The sequence below is a fragment of the Pygocentrus nattereri genome, chromosome 18 (assembly GCF_015220715.1).
Source record: "Pygocentrus nattereri isolate fPygNat1 chromosome 18, fPygNat1.pri, whole genome shotgun sequence".
Taxonomy (NCBI): Eukaryota; Metazoa; Chordata; class Actinopteri; order Characiformes; family Serrasalmidae; genus Pygocentrus; species Pygocentrus nattereri.
Window position 1 is genome coordinate 23,442,997 of NC_051228.1, and position 20,317 is coordinate 23,463,313.

Here is a 20,317-nt window from a genome sequence, read left to right on the forward strand (position 1 = left end):
TGCCAGTAGAAACTGGATAGAAAGGAAGAATTTTCACTGCATTTGTCATAATTAATTGTCACATTGACCTGGACAGCCTCACTCATTTAAAATCTGAAGAATAAATGAATATCATTACATCACCCAGCCGTTCCACCTGCTAATAGAGACTGACACATGCACAGTAGATCTAACTGATAGAAATTATGGATGTGCACGGGTACTTGAGCCCTCTGTTAGCTGTTCGAGGTGTCGGTTTCAATTCACAGCATTTCCTCATGTGAAGACTGAGAAAACATATGGACCAACAATTTAGTGAAATGATGATTTTATGTTTTAAAATCAACCTGAAATCAAAATAGATATTTTTAATGGTCTTTGATCAAAGTGTAGTGCATCACTGTGTTATTTATATATGTATAAATAATGTAGTACTTCAGTACAACATCAGTTTTTTTTTTCTTCAGTTTTTCTACAAAACAGATTCTGTTGACGGTCACAGTCTGACTCTGTGTTTGTTTCAGTGTTTGATTCTTTAAAATCCTAAAAACAAAATATCATGTCCAAGAATTACTTTTAGTCGGCTGCTCTCGGAAATATGTCAGGTTAAAGAAGAAAAAAGCATTCAGATTTCCTAATCACATTGACTTTAACAGCACTGTAAAGCAGGAAGGTTTTGATTATATATGTGATAGTATATTATGGTAAACTTTGCTACTCCAAAACACGAGTGCTTTGAACCATGAGCAAATTGTAAAGGATGTATTATTTAGGACAGTAGTGCAGCTATCAGCTGGACTCTTTGGATCCAAAAACAGTATATTACTCGGATAAACTAACATGTTGGCACATCATAAACTGAAAGTAGAAAAAACAAACAAAGAAAAAAAAAATACACCAGTAGAGGATGACAACTCTGCATCAGCATCAAGTGCTACTGGTTATCTTTAGATTTAACATTAGGCAGTCTCCTTTATGCTACTCATTCAATACCTACCATTCTCCCTTGGCTATTTTTGGATAATAAAACAGGTTTTGGAATGTAGTCCTCTACATGATGTTAATTTTTTAGTGCAACACCAGTGCTCACTCCTAAAAAGGTCTTCATTAATCTCAGTTGAAATCTGATTTCCTCCTTTATTTTCCATTGTTTTTTTCCTTCTTCATGGTTAACTGGATATCTGATTGTGAACTTATGCAGATACTCTAATATCAGGAGTAGACAAAATGCACATGCCTAATAGAAATGTCATGTAACATACGTAAATGCACACATCACAGAGACAAAGGAGTTTACCATGACTACTGGCAGGCTGGTTGGCGTGTCTCCCTTTAGCTACGCTGTGTCTGTACAAGCGCTGTGTGTGGGGACAGGGGTCTCAGGATACCCCCTCCTCATGCGCTTGCCTCTCAGCCCCCCGCTGCACCTTACACTTGCAAATCCTAAGAGAGAGAGAGAGAGAGAGAGAGAGAGAGAGAGAGAGAGAGAGAGAGAGAGAGAGAGAGAGAGAGAGAGAGAGAGAGAGAGAGAGAGAGAGAGAATTAAAAAGACAGATTTTTTTTCCCATCCACTCAGCAAAACATGTTTTTTTCCCATCATCACTCCTGATAGATTCTTCATGCACAGCAGCAATACAGCAGGATTTATCCTGGAAAAATAACAAAACAAAACCCAAATCCTCCATGTAGCAGACCCAAAAGAGGCATCATCACCCCGCCCAGTCTCTGACCAAACACAACCTCATTTCACCTCTGCTTCTGGATTAGAGATGCTACACAGACACACTTACACTGGCATTTATACACTGTCAGATATGATGCATATGTCATACATACGTATACAAAAGCTGTGCTTTACATTGCCTTGATCTAACACTAACCACAAACAAATGTAAGCCCCAAGAAAACACACTAGCCATACAGTGACATGCTACTCATAATACAACAACATACAATACAGTTTGACACAATACATATGTTTGGTTACATTCCTGATACATATGTAAGTCACATATGTAAGTATTGTTACTGTCTCCATTTAGTAGCCTATTAACTAACCCTAAACAATTTTCATCCTAATCAGAAAGTTAATCTAAGTTTAAACAAAAAGAAGCTACATTTTGCTCTTTTAGATAAAAAATTAATCCTACTGAATTTAACTGACTAAAACACAACTGGCCCGTTTTTACCTGAAAATGTAACAAAGAAAACACACACACACACACACACACACACACACACACACACACACACACACACACACACACACACACACACACACACACACACACACACACACACACACACACACATCCCTCAGGCAGGCAGTCTTTGTGTGCTGAAAGCGCTGAAAGCAGCTGGCTGCTCAGAGTGTTAGTACTATTCATATTTGATAATCTGGGAGGAGAGCAGCTCCACAGACATGAGAGAGACTATTGCTTTAAAATATAATGCAGGCGAAAAACACACAAACACACACACACACACACACACACACACACACACACACACACACACACACACACACACACACACACACACACCTGAATTATTCAGTGCCCCTCATCACAATGTTAATCTGATAAAGTCCAGTCGTTTCTTACTCAGGCTAAACATATCTATCATTAAAACTCACATAACACACAGAAAGTACATGCAATCACAAACACACACAGTAGAGGTGGACACGATCATGATGTTTATCATAATAAACTACATCATAACATGTTTTTCTAAACATAAGTGGATATTCAGCATTGAGCAGATGCATGTTTCATTACACTGAGAGCATAATTAGTCCTACTGAAGTGCATGAAGTGCAGTACAGTATGAGAAATAATTAAGTGCATAGTTAACATGAATGATATTCATACTTCTTGATAGCATTTTTAAAAAGTGCCGTTCTCACTTGTCAAACTGCCTAAAAACTTAATTTACATTAAAAAAGTACACAACTTTGTCACTTAAAGTATAAAGATATTTTTGCCATTATGTCCACCTTTGTTATATACTGCAGACATACTGTAAACAAACCATAAACAGGTCACATACACATATACTCAAAAAGTGTTCCCTGCTCCATTACTTCATCCGCTTAGTACTTAGTGAAATCATTTACAAGTGACGGCAATAATCATAATTTGTGGATCAAATGCTGAGGCTGACCCCACTAATCCCACTTCATCTGTTCTAATCCCATTACACAATGACGTCATTTCACCAGAAATATTGTTTCATTTCCACACAGGGGGTTCACAGCACCCTAAACTAACACTCTACACTCGAATAAGCCATGTGAGTGCATGAAGGTGCAGACTTCTATTACTGAGACATCAGTCTGATGCCCAATTCCCAACTTTGGAATTATTAACAATTATAATAATGTGCAACAATGTATGCATTCATACACTGGCCAAAATAACATTCTTGGGTTACTTTTAAAACATAAACAAACACTGCACATGTTGGAGGTGGCTTGGAGATAAAATAACTACTAAGTAAATAGTTTTAAAAAAAAAAGTAAATATTCATAAAATCAACAGACAAAGCCACAAATCTGAAAACAGCCCCCAACTAGAGCTCATGGGCTGAGCTGCGACAGGCTCTGTACTCTCTGTCAGTGATGCACTACAAACCTGTAAAAGGAATATGAAAGCATTAAACATTAAACCTTAAAACAGTAACACTAACAAACTGGCTATCTTTGGATAAAGCCTGCTTTTCTGTGACAGTTGCCAGCATTAGCTTGCAGCCTTTTCTGTACTCAATGAAAGAGATGTGAAAGCAGGGCCATCTGGGGTTTTGTGGATTTTTCTTTGGCGGTGGGGACATCGCCAAACCTGGCTGACCAAACACATCTGCTCAGACGAGCTGTGGGCCGAATGCCTCAAATACACTAGATATTCATATCACATATTTACGACTGGCATATCTTTTATACTATGTGTTAAAAACAGGGCTTCACATTCTCTAACAGTTTGAAAAAAATCACTAATTTACAACAAGAATTTTACATGTATATTTAAAGATGTTATTCCTTTTAACATTGTATTATCGTTTGACTTTATTAATACTATTTGAGTGTCTGAGATTTACTGTCAACCACAGGAAGGAAAAGGAACAAGAGCCGTCAGATAATATTAACACATTGTAATAACACTCAATGCTTAAACAAGGTCAAATAGGGAAAGGGAATTCTAACGTCTGAGGGCAAGAGGCTGCTCCTTCAGTTTAGCTTAACATTAATAATAGCTATGTATAGATTTAATTATGTATGTGTTGTGAGTGTGCTGCAGTGTGTCAGACAATTTCCTATCATGGAATAAGGATAGACAAAGTTGTGAATCTGAGTAAAAGACCCTTCAGATGAGCTAATGAGCTAATGCTAACACTATAGCTAAATGGTGCATTGGTGAATGATGCACAAGGTTTTTGTCCACAAAGGAGGAGGTGCCATTGTGTTAGTTTGTTGAGTTATTATGCATACCAAAGTCTGACCGTGAAATATTTTCACTGGCTTGGGGTCTTGCTAATGCTAGCTACAGTAGTTATATTAGTTACAACTGCACTACATTTCCCTTCACAATCATGTTCTTAAATGGACATTCCAACTAGTTTACAAAATCCTTCTCTGATGACGCATCAAACAGTGGAAAGTTTTGAAAACTACATCTCTTTGGGATGAATTTTTTTTGGGGGTTGGGCACTTCCTGTATGGCCTCCAAACATTTGTAAAATTTCAGGCGTTCCTTCTAAGTTTTGATTCATTATCACATATACATTATTAATACATTAATACACGCACATATGTCCCCACAGTGTTGGCCTATACCAACGGTTTGCAACCCATATGTTAAGTAAAGCCATTTTGTCCTTTCAACAAAAATCAAAGCACCTTGGGAGCCACAACATTTTATGTACATATTACCATCCTGGCTGTAAGTATGTCTCGGTATGTGATAATGTATTCGTAAAGGCTAAAAAAAATCAGAAACAAAAATGCAGACTTATTTTGCTCTGCTTTAAGTTTTAATTCCACTATAGCCACTTTTCTCACATCTCCGGCAGGAAACTTTTCCAGAAAGGTAAAATAGTTTCTTGTAAAATGTCTCTTAACGTTCGACTTTTTATGAGGCTGAAGTCAGCTTCTCATTTGTATCCAGTGTAAATGCTCATATAATTCAGATGTGTAAAGATTAAATGTTGGTGTTTGGGTGAAAAAATGCTGAGTAAATGCTCAAGTAATTATGTTTATTAAAAGTGCAAGTATGAAAATGAGTATGAAATCAATTCAATAAAAAATAAAAGGTTAATTATAGGATGGCCCCAACAGACAGGAACAAAATGAAAGGTTAGAGCTGTCTTGCTGTCACAGCTCTGTGGTGTGTTTTGAGATGAACATACTGTTCAACTGTTAAACACATGCCTCCTCTATCAGTTTATCAATAGTTTGAAGAAAAAAAGTCAGTTTACTGTCTGCCAAAGCAAACACAGTTTCTCTCTCCTTCTTGCTCTTCTTCAAATGTTCTTCTTGATCATTCCTTCTTCCTCTCTCACTTTCTCTCCCTCATTCCCTCTGTCTCTTTCTCTGTCCTCTTTTCTTCTTTTGCACTTGAGCTCATTAGGTGTGCGCCTGCAGTGGACTGTACAGGGGGCATGTAAATGACCGGGAGCAGATGGTGAGTTATGATGCCCCTGAGTTCCATGGGACCATCTTTAGATCACCCTCACACACATTAATATGCACATAAAAACATACACACAGGCAGACATACATGTAGACTGCATATTAATGACAGAAGTCAATTAAGTCGGGTAGCACTGCTCCAATGACTTTTTTTGAGTAATTGACACTAAAACTGGGCTTAACCCTTTCAGCTCTGTGCAAAAAGCAGCCGTTTCTGCCTCTGACCAAAAAGAAAAATGTAATCTTCACTAGATCTGTTGTAAATCTGCCCAACATCCTACTACAGTATAGTCTTTAAAATGATTCTTCAAGGGCTCTTCAAGGTAGAGGTCTGAACTCCCATAGACTGATATCTTGCAGCATGGGACTAATTCAGTGCTGCGCGGAGGCGAGGCAACAAACCAGCTGCAGGCTGGAGCAGGCCAAAGCATGCATGAAGAGAAATCCCGCAAATTAATGAATACTCTAAATAAAGTACAATTATCATTAAATCATACATAAACAATATAAAATGATAACAGCAAAACAATGAATGAAGAGTTGCGAAGCAACCAATCGCATGAACAACACGCAAATTCTCATAGCTTACAGAAAAGGCGGAGCCTTCAATCCGCCGGCCACAGCTACCCAGCAAAACACCAAAAATAATCGTTCTGTGGTTTCATTTCTGCACTTTACTGGGAATAAATGGAGTTTTTGAAGTCACATGAAGTGAGTCTGATGAGCATGCCACTACCATATTGTTTCAGCAGAGGATAATGTATTTTTGAAAAGACCATGTCAAATTTTAGATGTCAGTTTGCCTTGACAGAACTGGACAGGCAGGAGCAGGCCAAAACCTCTTTTTTGGGGGCGGAAACAGGACAAATCCATTTTACTATGACCACTGTAGATATGTACAGGCAATTCTTGGTGCAGATTTTAACAAGAGGACAAAGAATGTAGTACACATTATATTTTATAGGGTTAAAGTATCCCTAGCATTAGATACACGGCCCGTGAAAAAAGTTTTAATACAAATGGTCACGTTTTCTTTGTCCAGTTGCAAGAAGTCAACATGTCCAAGCAAGTTTATTTTGAGAAATAATCACATGTACATGTGTGACAGCATTCTGACAGTAATATCTTGGGAAAGCTCACTCTATGCCACAGCTCACTCATTTTATTCACTTGTGATATTGGCACTCATCAGCCCTCAAACATTTGGGCCACTTTTGTTTTAATCTGTACTTCTAGTTATAGCTAAATAGTTAAAACCTGCACTTCACAGCAGGGAAGAAGAGTGTTGAGGCTAAATATATCCAAATAATTAGCACACAGTGGCTTTGTGTTAACAAAACCTTTGCAGGTATTTCAAGGTAACTGGAAAGTAACAGCAGGAAAAAAAAATCTCAAAAGAAAGCAAGGGATCTCTACACGTTCAAGGAGCAGATCAGTTTGCCCAGCCGCAGTATGAGTGCAAGAGGTATTTTGTCTTTTTTATTTCAAAGACCGCATGGGGCTTTTCTTCAGCTTGCTGCAAAAGCACAGCAGTCATTAGTATAGGCATTAATGTGGAGGGCTGCATTTAACCTGGCTGTTTCAGCATGATCATGCACACATACACACTTTTAGACAAGCACTTCAAATAGTTTACTGAGAGTGTGTTAAAAGAAAAAAATGCAGGGAAAGACCAAGAGGGGAGAAAGAGAGGAAAACTTCACTACTGAAACACAATAAAGACACCTCCTTGTTTTTTTGTTTGTCTATATGTCTAAACAATGCGGTGAAACTATGCTTTCACCTGCCAAGTGAATTTTCCTGCTCTCCTCTATCTCTGGCCAAGCTGTTCACTCTATAGTCCTACTGCTGTGAGAGAGAGAGAGAGAGAGAGAGAGAGAGAGAGAGAGAGAGAGAGAGAGAGAGAGAGAGAGAGAGAGAGAGAGAGAGAAAGAAAAAGAGATGGAAAGGAACAAAAGAGTGAGAGAAAGAGAAAAAGGAGAGAAAAAGAAGGAGCAAAAGAGAGAAAAGACAGAGAGTGAGAGAGAGACGGACGAGGGTGGGGGGGAATCACTGTGCATTGTAGTACTCAAACATGACCTGAGGGTCATCACTGCAAACAATTACAGCTTCACCTTCTCTTTGACACACACATGCACAGCGAACTGAAATGAAAACTGTGGGCTGATGGCAATAATCAATATTTCCCAGTCATTATCTTCCATTACTTTGAGCTTTACTCAATGTATGCAGATTCAGAACCAATTTAATTATATTATGCTTATTAATAATGGATCACTTTAAACATCTGCTGGTGTGTTGCAGTGCACAAAATATGTTTGTCCATATTGAACATGAGCCGATTACAGCTATTTGTTTGGCATTGAAAAAAAAAAGGGCAACAATTTTAACTGAAAAAAATGAATCGAAGGACATTACAAATCATTTTGATGAAAAATAGTGAGTAAAAACACTGTTTCCTTCACTCTCCTCTGTGCAGATGCATTCAAACAGTTGGAGCAACAGCAGATCAACTGCGAAAATCCCAGCCATGTGGAAGCACTTCACAGTTTCTGCGAGAGACATTAGACAAGAGATTTAGAATTTCTGATCAGGCCATTTATCAATATGAGTTACAACACCCAGGAACTTCTTCACTGTGGGTTTAATACCAATTGAAAAGTACTCAGTATACAGAATATGGCAATGATGCCATCTGTAGCCTGAAAAAAACTCACAAAAACAAAGCCAATGTGCTAAGTATAACAAAACAAAAACAAAAAAAAAAGGAATTTAACGCCTTGGATGGCATATTGCAGCCTACATAGTGTCTAGGCCAGATCTACCACATAGGTGACCTGGGTCACTGCACCCAATGCTTAGAGGCATCAAAGCGTTGCTCAAAAAAGTGCACAGTTTAAAATGTTTTTAATCTGTTTACATATCCCTTTTAGTAACATCAAGTTTATGTTAAATCTGTTCAAACACCACAACAGTCAGCCTCATGATCAAGCCATAAATATCCAACGGATAGCTATTATGCCTAGCAGCATCACACAATCTTAATCTGGCCTTGCATAGTGTAATATTTTTAAGTTTTATATGCAAACTGTTTTATTTACTGCCAGCTTATTTCAGTTTTAGCCTTTAGGTTTTCATTAATATTGACAGTGTGCTTTATAACAAACAAGAGCGGATAGAATACTTCTGAATTAGAAAGAGGGGACGATGCAGTTAAACACTAAAGATTTGAAACGAGAAAAGTAAAGGTACTGTGACTGACACTCTTATATTAGAACATTAACAGAGAAAAGACTTCAAAAGCAATCTCACCCTGATAAACAGACACACCTAGGCAGGAGTTATGAAGGAGAGGTGCTGCTGAACACGTGTTCACGTCTTTGAGAAGGTGTGCGTGTGTGGAGGAGAGATTAACACTTCTCCACTCTGCTAATTACAGATATTCCCCCTTCTGCCTCCCTCTCTTGTCTTCAAAAGAAAAGTTTGTCTCCTCCAGAGAAAGCTGCATTGAAATAAGGCTGGTCTAATATGATGGGCTCTGCTAATCCTACGCAATCTAAACTATGTACTGAGGTCTTGAAGGCACATTTAAAAAAAACGTATAATTATTAAGGATAATAATTATACGTAGCATTGCCCTCAATGCTAATGTATTGTGTCATTACAAGGGCTGTGTGAAATTAAACTGAATGGCACTGAAATTGAAAACACAGTTTTAGAACTGACATCATGATTCCCACTTATTCGTGAAGTACTATGACAGTATATGAGTATATGAGGGCCTGAACAATATGAAAATGTGGCTGATACCAATTTCAGGGAGCTCAAATATTCTATAACCAGTGGTGTCAGCACATAATATTACATTAATATTTTAGTTTTTTTAATTTGTAATAAATTGTTTCATTTAAAAAGGGCTCAAATCCCAGCAATGACCAATTAAGCCAGAAACTACAGGCAAATTATCTGGGATATCACAAATACTGATAAAACTGTGGCTCAATAGTAGCACTTCTTCTTCTTTCGGCTGCTCCCTTTAGGGGTCGCCACAGCGGATCATCTGCCTCCATCTTGCCCTATCCACTGCCTCCTCTACTTTTACACCAAAAGTAGCACAATATTGGCAAATCATTTTATCGGCTGTGCTCTAATTCTTATACTGCACAGCATTAAACTCCAACAAACAGCAGAGACTCAGGCCCAATCTCAAGTAACTTCCTACTCCTTGCATAGTGCACTAGACACATCTTCAAATAACATACCCTACACCCAAATACTATTTATATGCCTCACAAAAACCCATTTCAGATTCAGACATGTGTGCATAATTCCTTACTAAATAAATATTGCACTACTTCCATGAGTAGCTAATATTACATAAGTCATACGATGCACTATACAGGGAGCGGGGAGCCATTTGAAATTTAGCCTCAGTGTTAAACAATATAAATTTAGCAGTTCTGGGGGCAGAGCTACCCATAGTTCTTTGTGTTTTAGGATTCAGTTTATTATCTATTATTTTTCTCATTTTTTTCCTTTCAATTCTCTTAATCAAGTATCTGTTTTATATTTTAATGATACAGGTTATGATACATCTTAGATTTTTTTCTCCAGCTCAGCCTATACTGTGGTCATATAGTCCAACAGGACGTGCTTCACTGAATCACCTGTTAAGGGGTTTTGACTATGAGTCAATGCCACATTACAATGCCACAACCAAAAAAAGATGTTAACAACTGGCCCATTATCTGGAATAGTTTAATAAAATCAGGAATCATGAATATTGGCTAATGATAACGGTCAACCAGTGTATCTGTTGAACCCAAGTTCTTACATTGCATGGCTTACAACATTGGCACACTGAAAGTTCAAAGCTAAACTCAAATTTACAAAAAAGTAAAATATAAATCGATCTAAAACAGACTGCGTTCAAACCAGAATAAAGTATACGTTCATCATAATTACAGAAACATATTAATTTACAATCTTTTTACTTTGTTTTATGCAGTGGTTCGTACAAGCACGAAGTCTGCAGAAGTGGCACTGCTGGTGATTCAAAATGAATTGAAAAACAATTGAAAGCTGTGATTTTAATACTGTGCAGTCCTTGCCATTAGATTGGGTCTCTGAGATGTTGCCGCCTGTAGGGACAGGCCTGGTTGCCTCCTCATTAGACACAGGTTGCCAGATCAGCGCCACACTCCTCTGCACTCTGTTTATTGGAAGCCCTGCTTTAATGAATCCTACTCACGGTAACCCAACAGCTGCTCCAACCAGCAGCTACAGACCGAGCCCAGGCTGCAATCTGATGAATAAACAGTCCTGCTATTTTTGCAGCTTTAAAAACATACAAGAACTGCAATAACAGGGCAGATTTGTGCTCTGTCTCAGCCTTGTTTCTATCTTAATTCTTTGAGATCTGTGGCCTCATTCATAAGTGTGTTTATTTTTAACTGCTGTTCCTAACCTTGACTGCCTCACGTTTAGAAATATGGATCCAAACGTGGATCCATATTTACATGTTTGCCTGCGTTCTATTTTACAACGTTTGGTCGAAGAAGCTATAAATTGCAATAATATCCACTTCTAAGACCATGGCTTATGTTTGAAAACTCAATATACAGTTACAAAGCAAATATGCACACACATACAGAGAGAATAAAGTGCTCCTAAAATACACTTCTAATTTCCATCATTATTAATGATGCATTACTTCTCAGAATATTTGTAAGTGTTTGTAAGTGTTTCTGCATTAGGGCATTAATAAAAATAACAAGGCCTTATCAGTACGCTATGCAAGTCTGAATTGTAGCTCCCTAATGGACTGAATCAAATTAAACGCTAAACCCACAACAAATCAGCAACAAAGCACAAAGCTCTTGAATAAACTCCTACTAGTCACGAACGAGAGAGAGAGAGAGGTCAGGGGGGTGGGGGTGGGGGCAATAGAGAAAAAAGAGAAAGGACAGAGACAGAAAGAGATTGGGAAAGAAAAAGAGAGGAGGACAGCACGCAAAAGCAATAAAGTCTAAATAGAAAAATGTATATAGCGAGCAGGAAAGAAAGAAAAAGAGATAACCAAAGAAAAGAGCATGAGAGAGAAAAAGTGAGTAAAATTAAAACACAAAAAGAAAATAAATCTTTTTTAAATGTCTTCAGTGAAAATCTCTCCACATTGACTCCACTCAAATGTTCTCCTTACACAATAATTCATAACTGCTACATGAGATTAAACAGTCATGAGGTAGATGTGTGAGAGAGAGAGAGAGAGAGAGAGAGAGAGAGAGAGAGAGAGAGAGAGAGAGAGAGACAGAGACAGAGAGAGAGAGAGAGAGAGAGAGAGAGAGACAGAGAGAGACAGAGAGAGAGAGAGATAGAGAGAGATAGAGAGAGATAGAGAGAGAGAGAGAGAGAGAGAGAGAGAGAGAGAGAGACACAGACACACACAGAGAGAGACAGAGAGAGAGAGAGAGATAGAGAGAGACAGAGAGAGAGAGAGAGAGAGAGAGAGAGAGAGAGAGAGAGAGAGAGAGAGAGAGAGAGAGAGAGAGAGAGGGGCTGTTGATGTATTGGAGAGAATAAAGCCCTGCAGGAGAAAGAGAGTGTGTGTCTCTGTATGTAAATGACTCTGGTCTTGTGTGAGGCTCTCCTCTTTAAGATGCTTCACTGCAGTTAAGAAGTCAAACGCCTCAGAGCTCAAAAACACCAGCACCAAAGCATCAGTGAAGCATTAAACACCCAAACAGATCCTCATTAAACTGACTGATAAGGACTTAAGATACTCTTTTCTGCTAAAAGTGTCTTTCTTTGGATAATTTTTCCTCAGGTGCCAGTAAAAGAAATGCAGCCTCATGTATTTTGCTTTGCCAGCTGAAGTGGCTTATGCATTTTACAGTATTCCAAATTAGAAGGAAAAATAAATAAAATTGTTTTGATCAACTTTAATATTGAAACGCTCAGGTTTGTTTTTGTAATAAACAAACCTCAGACAATCACCTTCCAAATTTTAACTTGTAGAATTTAAGAAAAACATCCAACATTGCTAGGCAGCAAGTGATGTGCAGTTCCTTCCCAAGCCACCAGAGAAGCTCTCATTAGAAAGCAGATAGCCTAATCAATCATGCCAACACATCCAACCATGAATGGAAGTTAGTAGCCACTAATTAACACAATTTGCATAATGCCAAGTGGTGGCTTTCTGTTTTCACTGGGTAGAAACATCAGCACTGCTGGCTTAAAAGGCCAAGTGATACATCTGAGACTGCTTTCCAAATAGCCTGGTCTGGTGGCCAAACAATATGCACATACATAAATATGTCTCCAACATTTACAGGTACTTCAGTTGCTACAATCCCCCCATCAATGCAAACTGGGCCAGCCTATTGTTGGATGAAGCTAACATAAGCTGATGATGAGTTAATGAGAAGAGATGATGATTAGAACATAAAACACTGACATAAACAAACATTTCAAAACTGACTTATTAAAAGTACTAATGAACTTCTTTCATGTTTAGTTAGTTGTGTTAACTGTCAGCCGACTACTGTACAGCTCAGCATTCAAAAACAACCAAAACTTGCTTTTCCCCACAGAGAAGTTGTTCTTGATATTGACTGGATATCTGTGATAATGTATGGCACATTTCTATTGTGCTCAGCAAAAAAGTTTGTTTTTCCAACTTTAATACATGGCTTTAAAGGAGCACTTTTTAGCTGCACTGATCGCTGCTCCATAGATGACAAAGCAAAGACAGACACAGAGTTTCATTTTATTTAGTATTTTTATCAGCAATTTGTCTTTTTTCGTGAGACTTTGGCTATGTGTTTAATGCAAACAGGAGGGAAAGTTTGGCCAAAGTGCGGCTTGATGCGCATCCTGATGATCCAGCAGTAGCTGAAATGCTGAACGGCTTTTCGGAGGGAAATGGACACTATGGAAAAACGTATAAAGCATGTAGTCAATAATTAAGATGGAGGAAGGTGCTTCCAGCAGATTAGAGGTCAGCTCCTCAGGGGCAGCAGAGAGATAGAGGGTGAGGGGGATAACAAGGAAGATAAATGGATGCAGGAAGGTGGAGAGCAAGGAGGGGAAAAGTGGAGCAGTGGTGACTGTGATGTACGAGCTTTAAATATTTGTCCGAACTTTAACGGGAACAGACTATTCACAGCAATTTAGTTGAGTTTGAACACTGTTTCACAAATATTTATCACAAATATTTTCATCAATCCTGATATGCCATCTTTACCGTTACCATTTTTTATCTGGAAAGCTGGTGTCACTTGTACTGAGGCAATGAGGTCCACAGAATCGGCATAACAACACATTAGCTATTTTATCTAGACTAAAACTGACTTTTTTTCATAATTAATCATTATTAATTAATAATTAGGATATTCATTTTTACGAGTGGCCAAGTCTTGACAGAATTCAGACTGATGAAATGGCCATTTAAGTTCTTTTTTAGAAGATATTTCTGAGGATATTAGATGCAAGATAATTCACTTGCATAAGGGAAAAAAGTAAAATCAGAGGTTTCTAAACTATAGCCCAAAACTGTCAAAGACACAGAGAAAGTGGGACTCCTCGTGGACCACCAACATTGTCCCCATCAGATAAACAGCACAGATCTGAAAACATCCACAAGACGTTTCGGTCAGTCAAGAAGCAGTCACGAAGACCTCACTGAGAAAAGGAAATCAAACAAAGAAGATACTTGTGCTCGCAGAAAAACATGACAGAGTCCGGACCTCAGCATCACTGAATGGATTTGGGATTAATGGATTGTGAGAAGCAAAAAGACTGAATTTGTAAAAAAGTGAATCTATTAAAAAGAACAGAAGTTGTAATAAAGGTGAAATACTGAAAGAGATATTACAATTAGTTGCTGAGGCTTCTGCATGTCACTTTCTGTTAAATATAATTTTCCTACTTTTTCTGATGCTTTTAACATGAATAACTTAAATAACTAAAATTAAATAAATTAAGGGTGATCTCTGACTTTTGTTACACTGCTCTATCAGCAGCCATCGGTCCTTAAGTAACATTCACCATATCTTAAACAAATTTTAAGAATCCGAATCCCTCATCTTTATACTTTCGTATACAACTTGTCTTTTCCTTACGATCCACCACTGCTGTTGGGGGGTGTAAAAATGCATACAAGATGGATCAATATGAAGGTGGCAGTTCATCTGTGTAGAATTTGGACTGTTTTAATAAATTATTGTAATAATATTTATAATAGGTATGAGCTCCTATTTGGCCACAGTAACACTAAATATAAATATTCTGTAAAAATAAGAAAAATAAAAAATTCAGCAATTCACACAGAGAGAGACAGAGAGAGAGAGAGAGAGACAGACAGAGACACACACAGACAGTCAGACAGACAGACAGACAGACAGACAGACTCAGCTAGCTCATCACTTTTGTATCCAGCAGTAAATCAATGAGCTTCTTCGGGAGAAACAAGAGTCCAGCTGATCAATCCAGCACACACACACACACACAGTCAGAGCTCTCTCATCACACACACACACAGTCAGAGCACTAGCATCACACACACACACAGTCAGAGCACTAGCATCACACACACATGCAGTCAGAGCTCTCTCAGTCACACACACACACACACACACACACACACACACACACAGAGTCAGAGAACTCTCTTAGTCCCACACACACACAGACACACACACAAACACACACACACACACCGTCTCTGTGCTACACACACACTTAGACCCCAGCTCTTAACATTCAGCGCTGCACTCCGGACGCTCGGCTTAGTTCAGTTTTACAGAAATGCATTAGGAAGCTTCTGGAAGAGAAACAAGATCAGAAGTAAAAGACACCAAAGCTAAAAGAGCCTCCACTGGCCCCTTTCATCCAAATCTACAAATGCAGTAAAGAACAGAGAGTAACACACACACACACACACACACAAAAAAAATCACATATTATGTATTTTAATTGATTCCGCATAAAAGACAATTTAATCAAAGAGATCTAAATATATATGAAAAGAGTCCAACAAAGCAGTGCAGCTCATTAGTCTGTAACTGCTGCTCCATTTCATGAGTAAAGGACAGGGGGCCACCAATCATGAATCTACAGCCAATTCTGGTTCCTTCACAGCCAAATCAGTCGACTTTATCAGCCAGTTTTTTTTCAGAAACAAAACAGCAACACTTTATTTGTTCTTAACTCAAAGCTCTCATTTTACTGGCTAAATAAACACAATCACACTCATATGAAACACATTTAAATGTAGAGTGCACGAAGGCTTAGTCAGCTGGCTCTCATACATTTGATCACACAGAATTCAAAAGGACATGCAATCTCAACTCATCTATATCCATAAATGCCTATTTAATAGCTGCTGCAGCAAGGTTCATCAAGCTTTACAGAGCACTGGCCAAAACATCCATTCAGCCTAATGAACATGTGCAGGTGTTTCAGCTTATAAAATACAGTTACAGTTAACTCATTTGTGATTAATCTTGTTGCTCCCGAGTGGCGCAACAGTCCAAGAGTCCATGAGAACACAACTGGCCTTGCTCTCTTTGGGTGGGTAGGATGGCCCCCCCCTTCTCCCATCACTCAACGCGATGTTAGTTAGCGCAGGCGTCCGTTAGCTGACGTAACAGATCTGGCGGTGGGTGCTTTCCTCCAAGCACGTTCGACTGCCCAATGACGTTGTGTGAGCGGCAGTTAAAAAAAAAGCAGTGTCTGGTTTCTCAGAGTAAGCCTGTGCTAGCCTTCACCCTCCTAGCGTTGATGGCATCGTGTGACTGGGGGAGTCCTAACCAGTGGGTGGAATTCGAGATGATTAAATTGGGGAGAAAAATACATAAAGAAATAAAACAATCCAGAACAAAATGACAAGCACTAGGACTGCACTGTGCAATTAAAACCAACATTGCCTCATAAAGCCAAAGTTAGCTTCTTTAGGTACGGTCACATGATGGCAACAAAAGATTTTGTGTGTTTCCCATTCATTTTTCACTTTTAATGGAGAAATTCAAATGTGAACTTTGGCTCCACAGTGCTCCTTTTAGGCAAAAAATGAAGAATGAACTGTACAACCCTCAGTTAAAAACAGAGACCAAACGTTGAAAACCTTCCCATGGCAAAACTAAATTAGCTTGCAATCAAGGAGACTAGGTTGATAAGAAGAATATGACTGCAAGTAGCTTTCTAATAGTGAAGTAACATTTGCCTTGAATGCCTTCGAGCACGCTAGAGTAGTAAACTGTGCCGCTGTGGACTACACTTTTGCCTCAATAGTTTGACAGCCCCTTTTCACCGGTTTCTTATTCTAATTTTCCGCTCCACCTTAAATAGTGCATGTGCCAGAATATAACTGCTGCGCTATTTAAAGGTGCAACAAGAAATATGAACAAGAAACTGGCAGACAGGGAGGACAATTTCAGCCTCATCATTATCATCTCAAACTAGAGCGCCAATACAGCCAGTTAGGAACAACAGCCTGATCTCTGACTGCGTTATCACTACAGCTTTGACTGTGGAAAGAATTATTTGAGCATCATAAACAAAATTAACCATAAATGTGTTTAGGTGATATTCAGGCACATTATACTGCTCTCTATAGTTGCGCTGCTACTCTGCGCTACTAATGACTCACTCTTTCCCATCAGACTGATCAAACCTGGTGCACTGAAGTGCACGCTTTCATTTGAATTGTGTCTTCATTGTTTAATTACCAAATATTCTTTGGAGTCCTACTTACTTGCCATGGGGATAAAAAGTTATCCATCATCACAAGATATTCCAATTCCAATTTCAGCTCGAAGCTTAAAACTCAGCCGGCTATGCAAAGCATTCTGCTTCATGTGAAAAATTCCTAGACTGTGGAATGTTTGTAAATTTGCCTTTCTTGCAGGTATAGAATGTCTTTGATACTCAGACAGACACACACACACACACACACACACACACAGGGAGCACTCCCTGGTGGAGTCGAGCCCGAGTCTGGGCAGCCACAGCCCAAAACCTGCAGCACCATCTGCTCCTGCAGCAACAACCCAGCAGGCCATTCAACACTGCCCCCTCCAAGTGAGTGTGTGCGCATCCAAGACACTGAACAGGAATGAGAGTTTATGACTTACCACTTTAATAAAGAGATAATTATTTATGCAACGTGGCAAGAAAAAAAGGGAAACATAAGCGAGCGAGAGAGCACAAAAGAGAGAGCAGTTGCATGTATGTGCGTTTCTCTCCTTCACACTGCCAGGTCAATCACTGAATCCATCCATTCTGGGTCAATCTGGGCACACTGCTCGACATGGTGATTCATTAGGCGCAGGAGCAGGAGCTGTAGGTACCCAAGTAATGAAGTAAGTGCATCATCTACACCCCCCCCCCCCCCCCCCCCCCCTCCAAAAAAAAAAAAAAAAAAAAAGTAATGATTTTCAAGTGGTCAACCTACTACAGAGACAGGGTCAGCAGCAAACCTGCTAAACAGCTCTGGGAGAAGAGTATGGGAGATGAGCTGGTGGCAATCTTTGAATTTCAAACAATGCAGCAGCTTTAGCTGCCTCCATTTATAGAACTCTTCTGATATCAATTGTCTCCGCAATGTGTCCGATTTTTGGATCATGATGTACAGTTACTCCCCAAACAAATGTGGCCATGTTGACTGAGTAACACTGACTGTCTGGGCCTTCCTCCCTCACTGCAAGTCTTCTTCTGTTCCTCCTCTTACTGATCTCCTTTAAGTCATTTCATTCCGTCTACCACTCAGAACAGCATTCATTTTTCAAATACAAAAAAATGTAAAAAAAAAGAAAACTGCAACATAACAGGAAGAATAAAGCCAGGACCTGATACTAACCTCCGCTCTGTCTGTAGCGTGTGAAGAAGACTGGATGAAAAAGGGGGATGGGGCTATTAAACAAAGGTCAGAAAGAGTTGGTCTGTCAGGGGGATGACCAGAGAAGATGAACAAAAGGTATGATTCCCTCACACACTCACACACACACACACAAAGAACATACACACACACACACACACACACACACACACACTCAAAGAACACACACACAGCAATTAAAAAGTGTAATTGCACTGCGGAGTCATGAAGGCTGTAGACTTTGAACACCGAGGACTTACAGTGTGTGTGTACTCGTCATGCTACCTCTGTGAGGACCAAAATTCCTCACAACGAAGGGACAACATAGTATTTTGTACTCTCTTGAAAATGTGCCTCTCTCACCACAAATTGGAAAAGCAAAGCACCGAATACACTACACAACTTTTCAAATGATTGGCCAGCTCACACCTGACTGGTTTTGAGCAACTGACATATTGGGGAATTACACACACACACACACACACACACACACACACACACACACACAACTCAAGTGTGCTGCCATGGAAAAGAAGCAACAGGTAAAACATTTTGAGGTGGGGGATAGATGTAAAGATGTGATCAATGTGGTCATTTTTAGAGGTTTTGATGCACACACACTCATTTGTGCTCCTAAAAGCAGTTTATTTAAAAAAAACTGTACTACATATCATTTTAGCTTAATCTTCTTTTGATGAGTCAAAAAAAAGCTGTTATACCTGTTATAGCTGATATACCTGTTGAGAGAGAGAGAGAGAGAGAGAGAGAGAGAGAGAGAGAGAGAGAGAGAGAGAGAGAGAGAGCGCAAACAAGCACAATGCAACTGTCAGCAAATAAATATGAACTGAATGTCATCGTTTGCTGTGTGTGTATTTCTGAAGAGTGTCAGAGGCTCCAGCGGGGCTCTGTGACACTTAGTGTGCCCTGGAAAGGCAAACAGAGCACTGCACCAACGGCCAGTGTGTGTACGTGTGTGTGTGTGTGTGTGTGGGCAGGCGTGTCCACAATGGGGGAAGAAAAAAAAACAGGCTGTCTCAGCAAAGGCTAGAATTCTTAACAGAGTTCAGTGACTTCAGTGGTTCCCAAGGCATCATGGGAGGAGAACCTGCATCCTGCATTCATGATGTGTCTTATCTCACTTGCCTTTAGCACCTTATTGCATATTCATCACCTTTTCATCTTGTATTTTCTCAACATGTGATTTGGTCTTGAGCTGCTACTGCTATGTATCTGTGTGCGTGCGTGCGTGTGTGTGTATCTGTGTGTGTGCGCGCGCATGTGTGTGAGATGCTGGGTACTGTATTGTGAATACTGATGTACTATGACACAGACATACTGTGATGCTGCCTTTCAGTTTTACTGACATAAATGACAGATAATAAGCATTGTTTCTATGATCCTGATGCATAAGAGTCTTATTTTTCTATTCTATTTCACACACTACACTCACAATATCCAGGACCTGACAGTTAACCACAACATATATAATATACTGCAAGCTTTACATTGTTTTCAAAGAACAGCTCAACATCAAGAAAAGTAAAACAAACAGTACATTGCTTTCTGACTGGTTAATGTGGGCAAACATATACAAGGTTGTAATTTAATCTTTGGTATAATTTAAAGAGAAGAAAACAAAGAGTCAAAACAATGTAAGTTACAATATCAGTCAGACAGTATCAGTACTCCAGAAACATTGATTGGTTTTCTTAAATAAACTTATGTGATCTGAATTTCATCAGTATCACTCAGCATTGTGTTTGTGTGAAAATCTG

General features: G+C 39.1%; 1 protein-coding gene across 6 annotated transcripts in view; it reads right to left on the minus strand.

The window, feature by feature from the left end:
* LOC108433544 (spermatid perinuclear RNA binding protein) overlaps positions 1–20,317 on the minus strand; it is a 110,093-nt gene that overhangs the window by 48,581 nt on the left and 41,195 nt on the right. For all 6 annotated transcript variants that reach the window (XM_017708178.2, XM_017708179.2, XM_017708182.2 and 3 more), the window contains exon 3: positions 1,277–1,422. In XM_017708178.2, coding sequence (XP_017563667.1) covers positions 1,277–1,279 — 3 coding nt within the window. In that variant the 5' untranslated portion in view covers positions 1,280–1,422. The remainder of the gene's footprint in view (positions 1–1,276; positions 1,423–20,317) is intronic.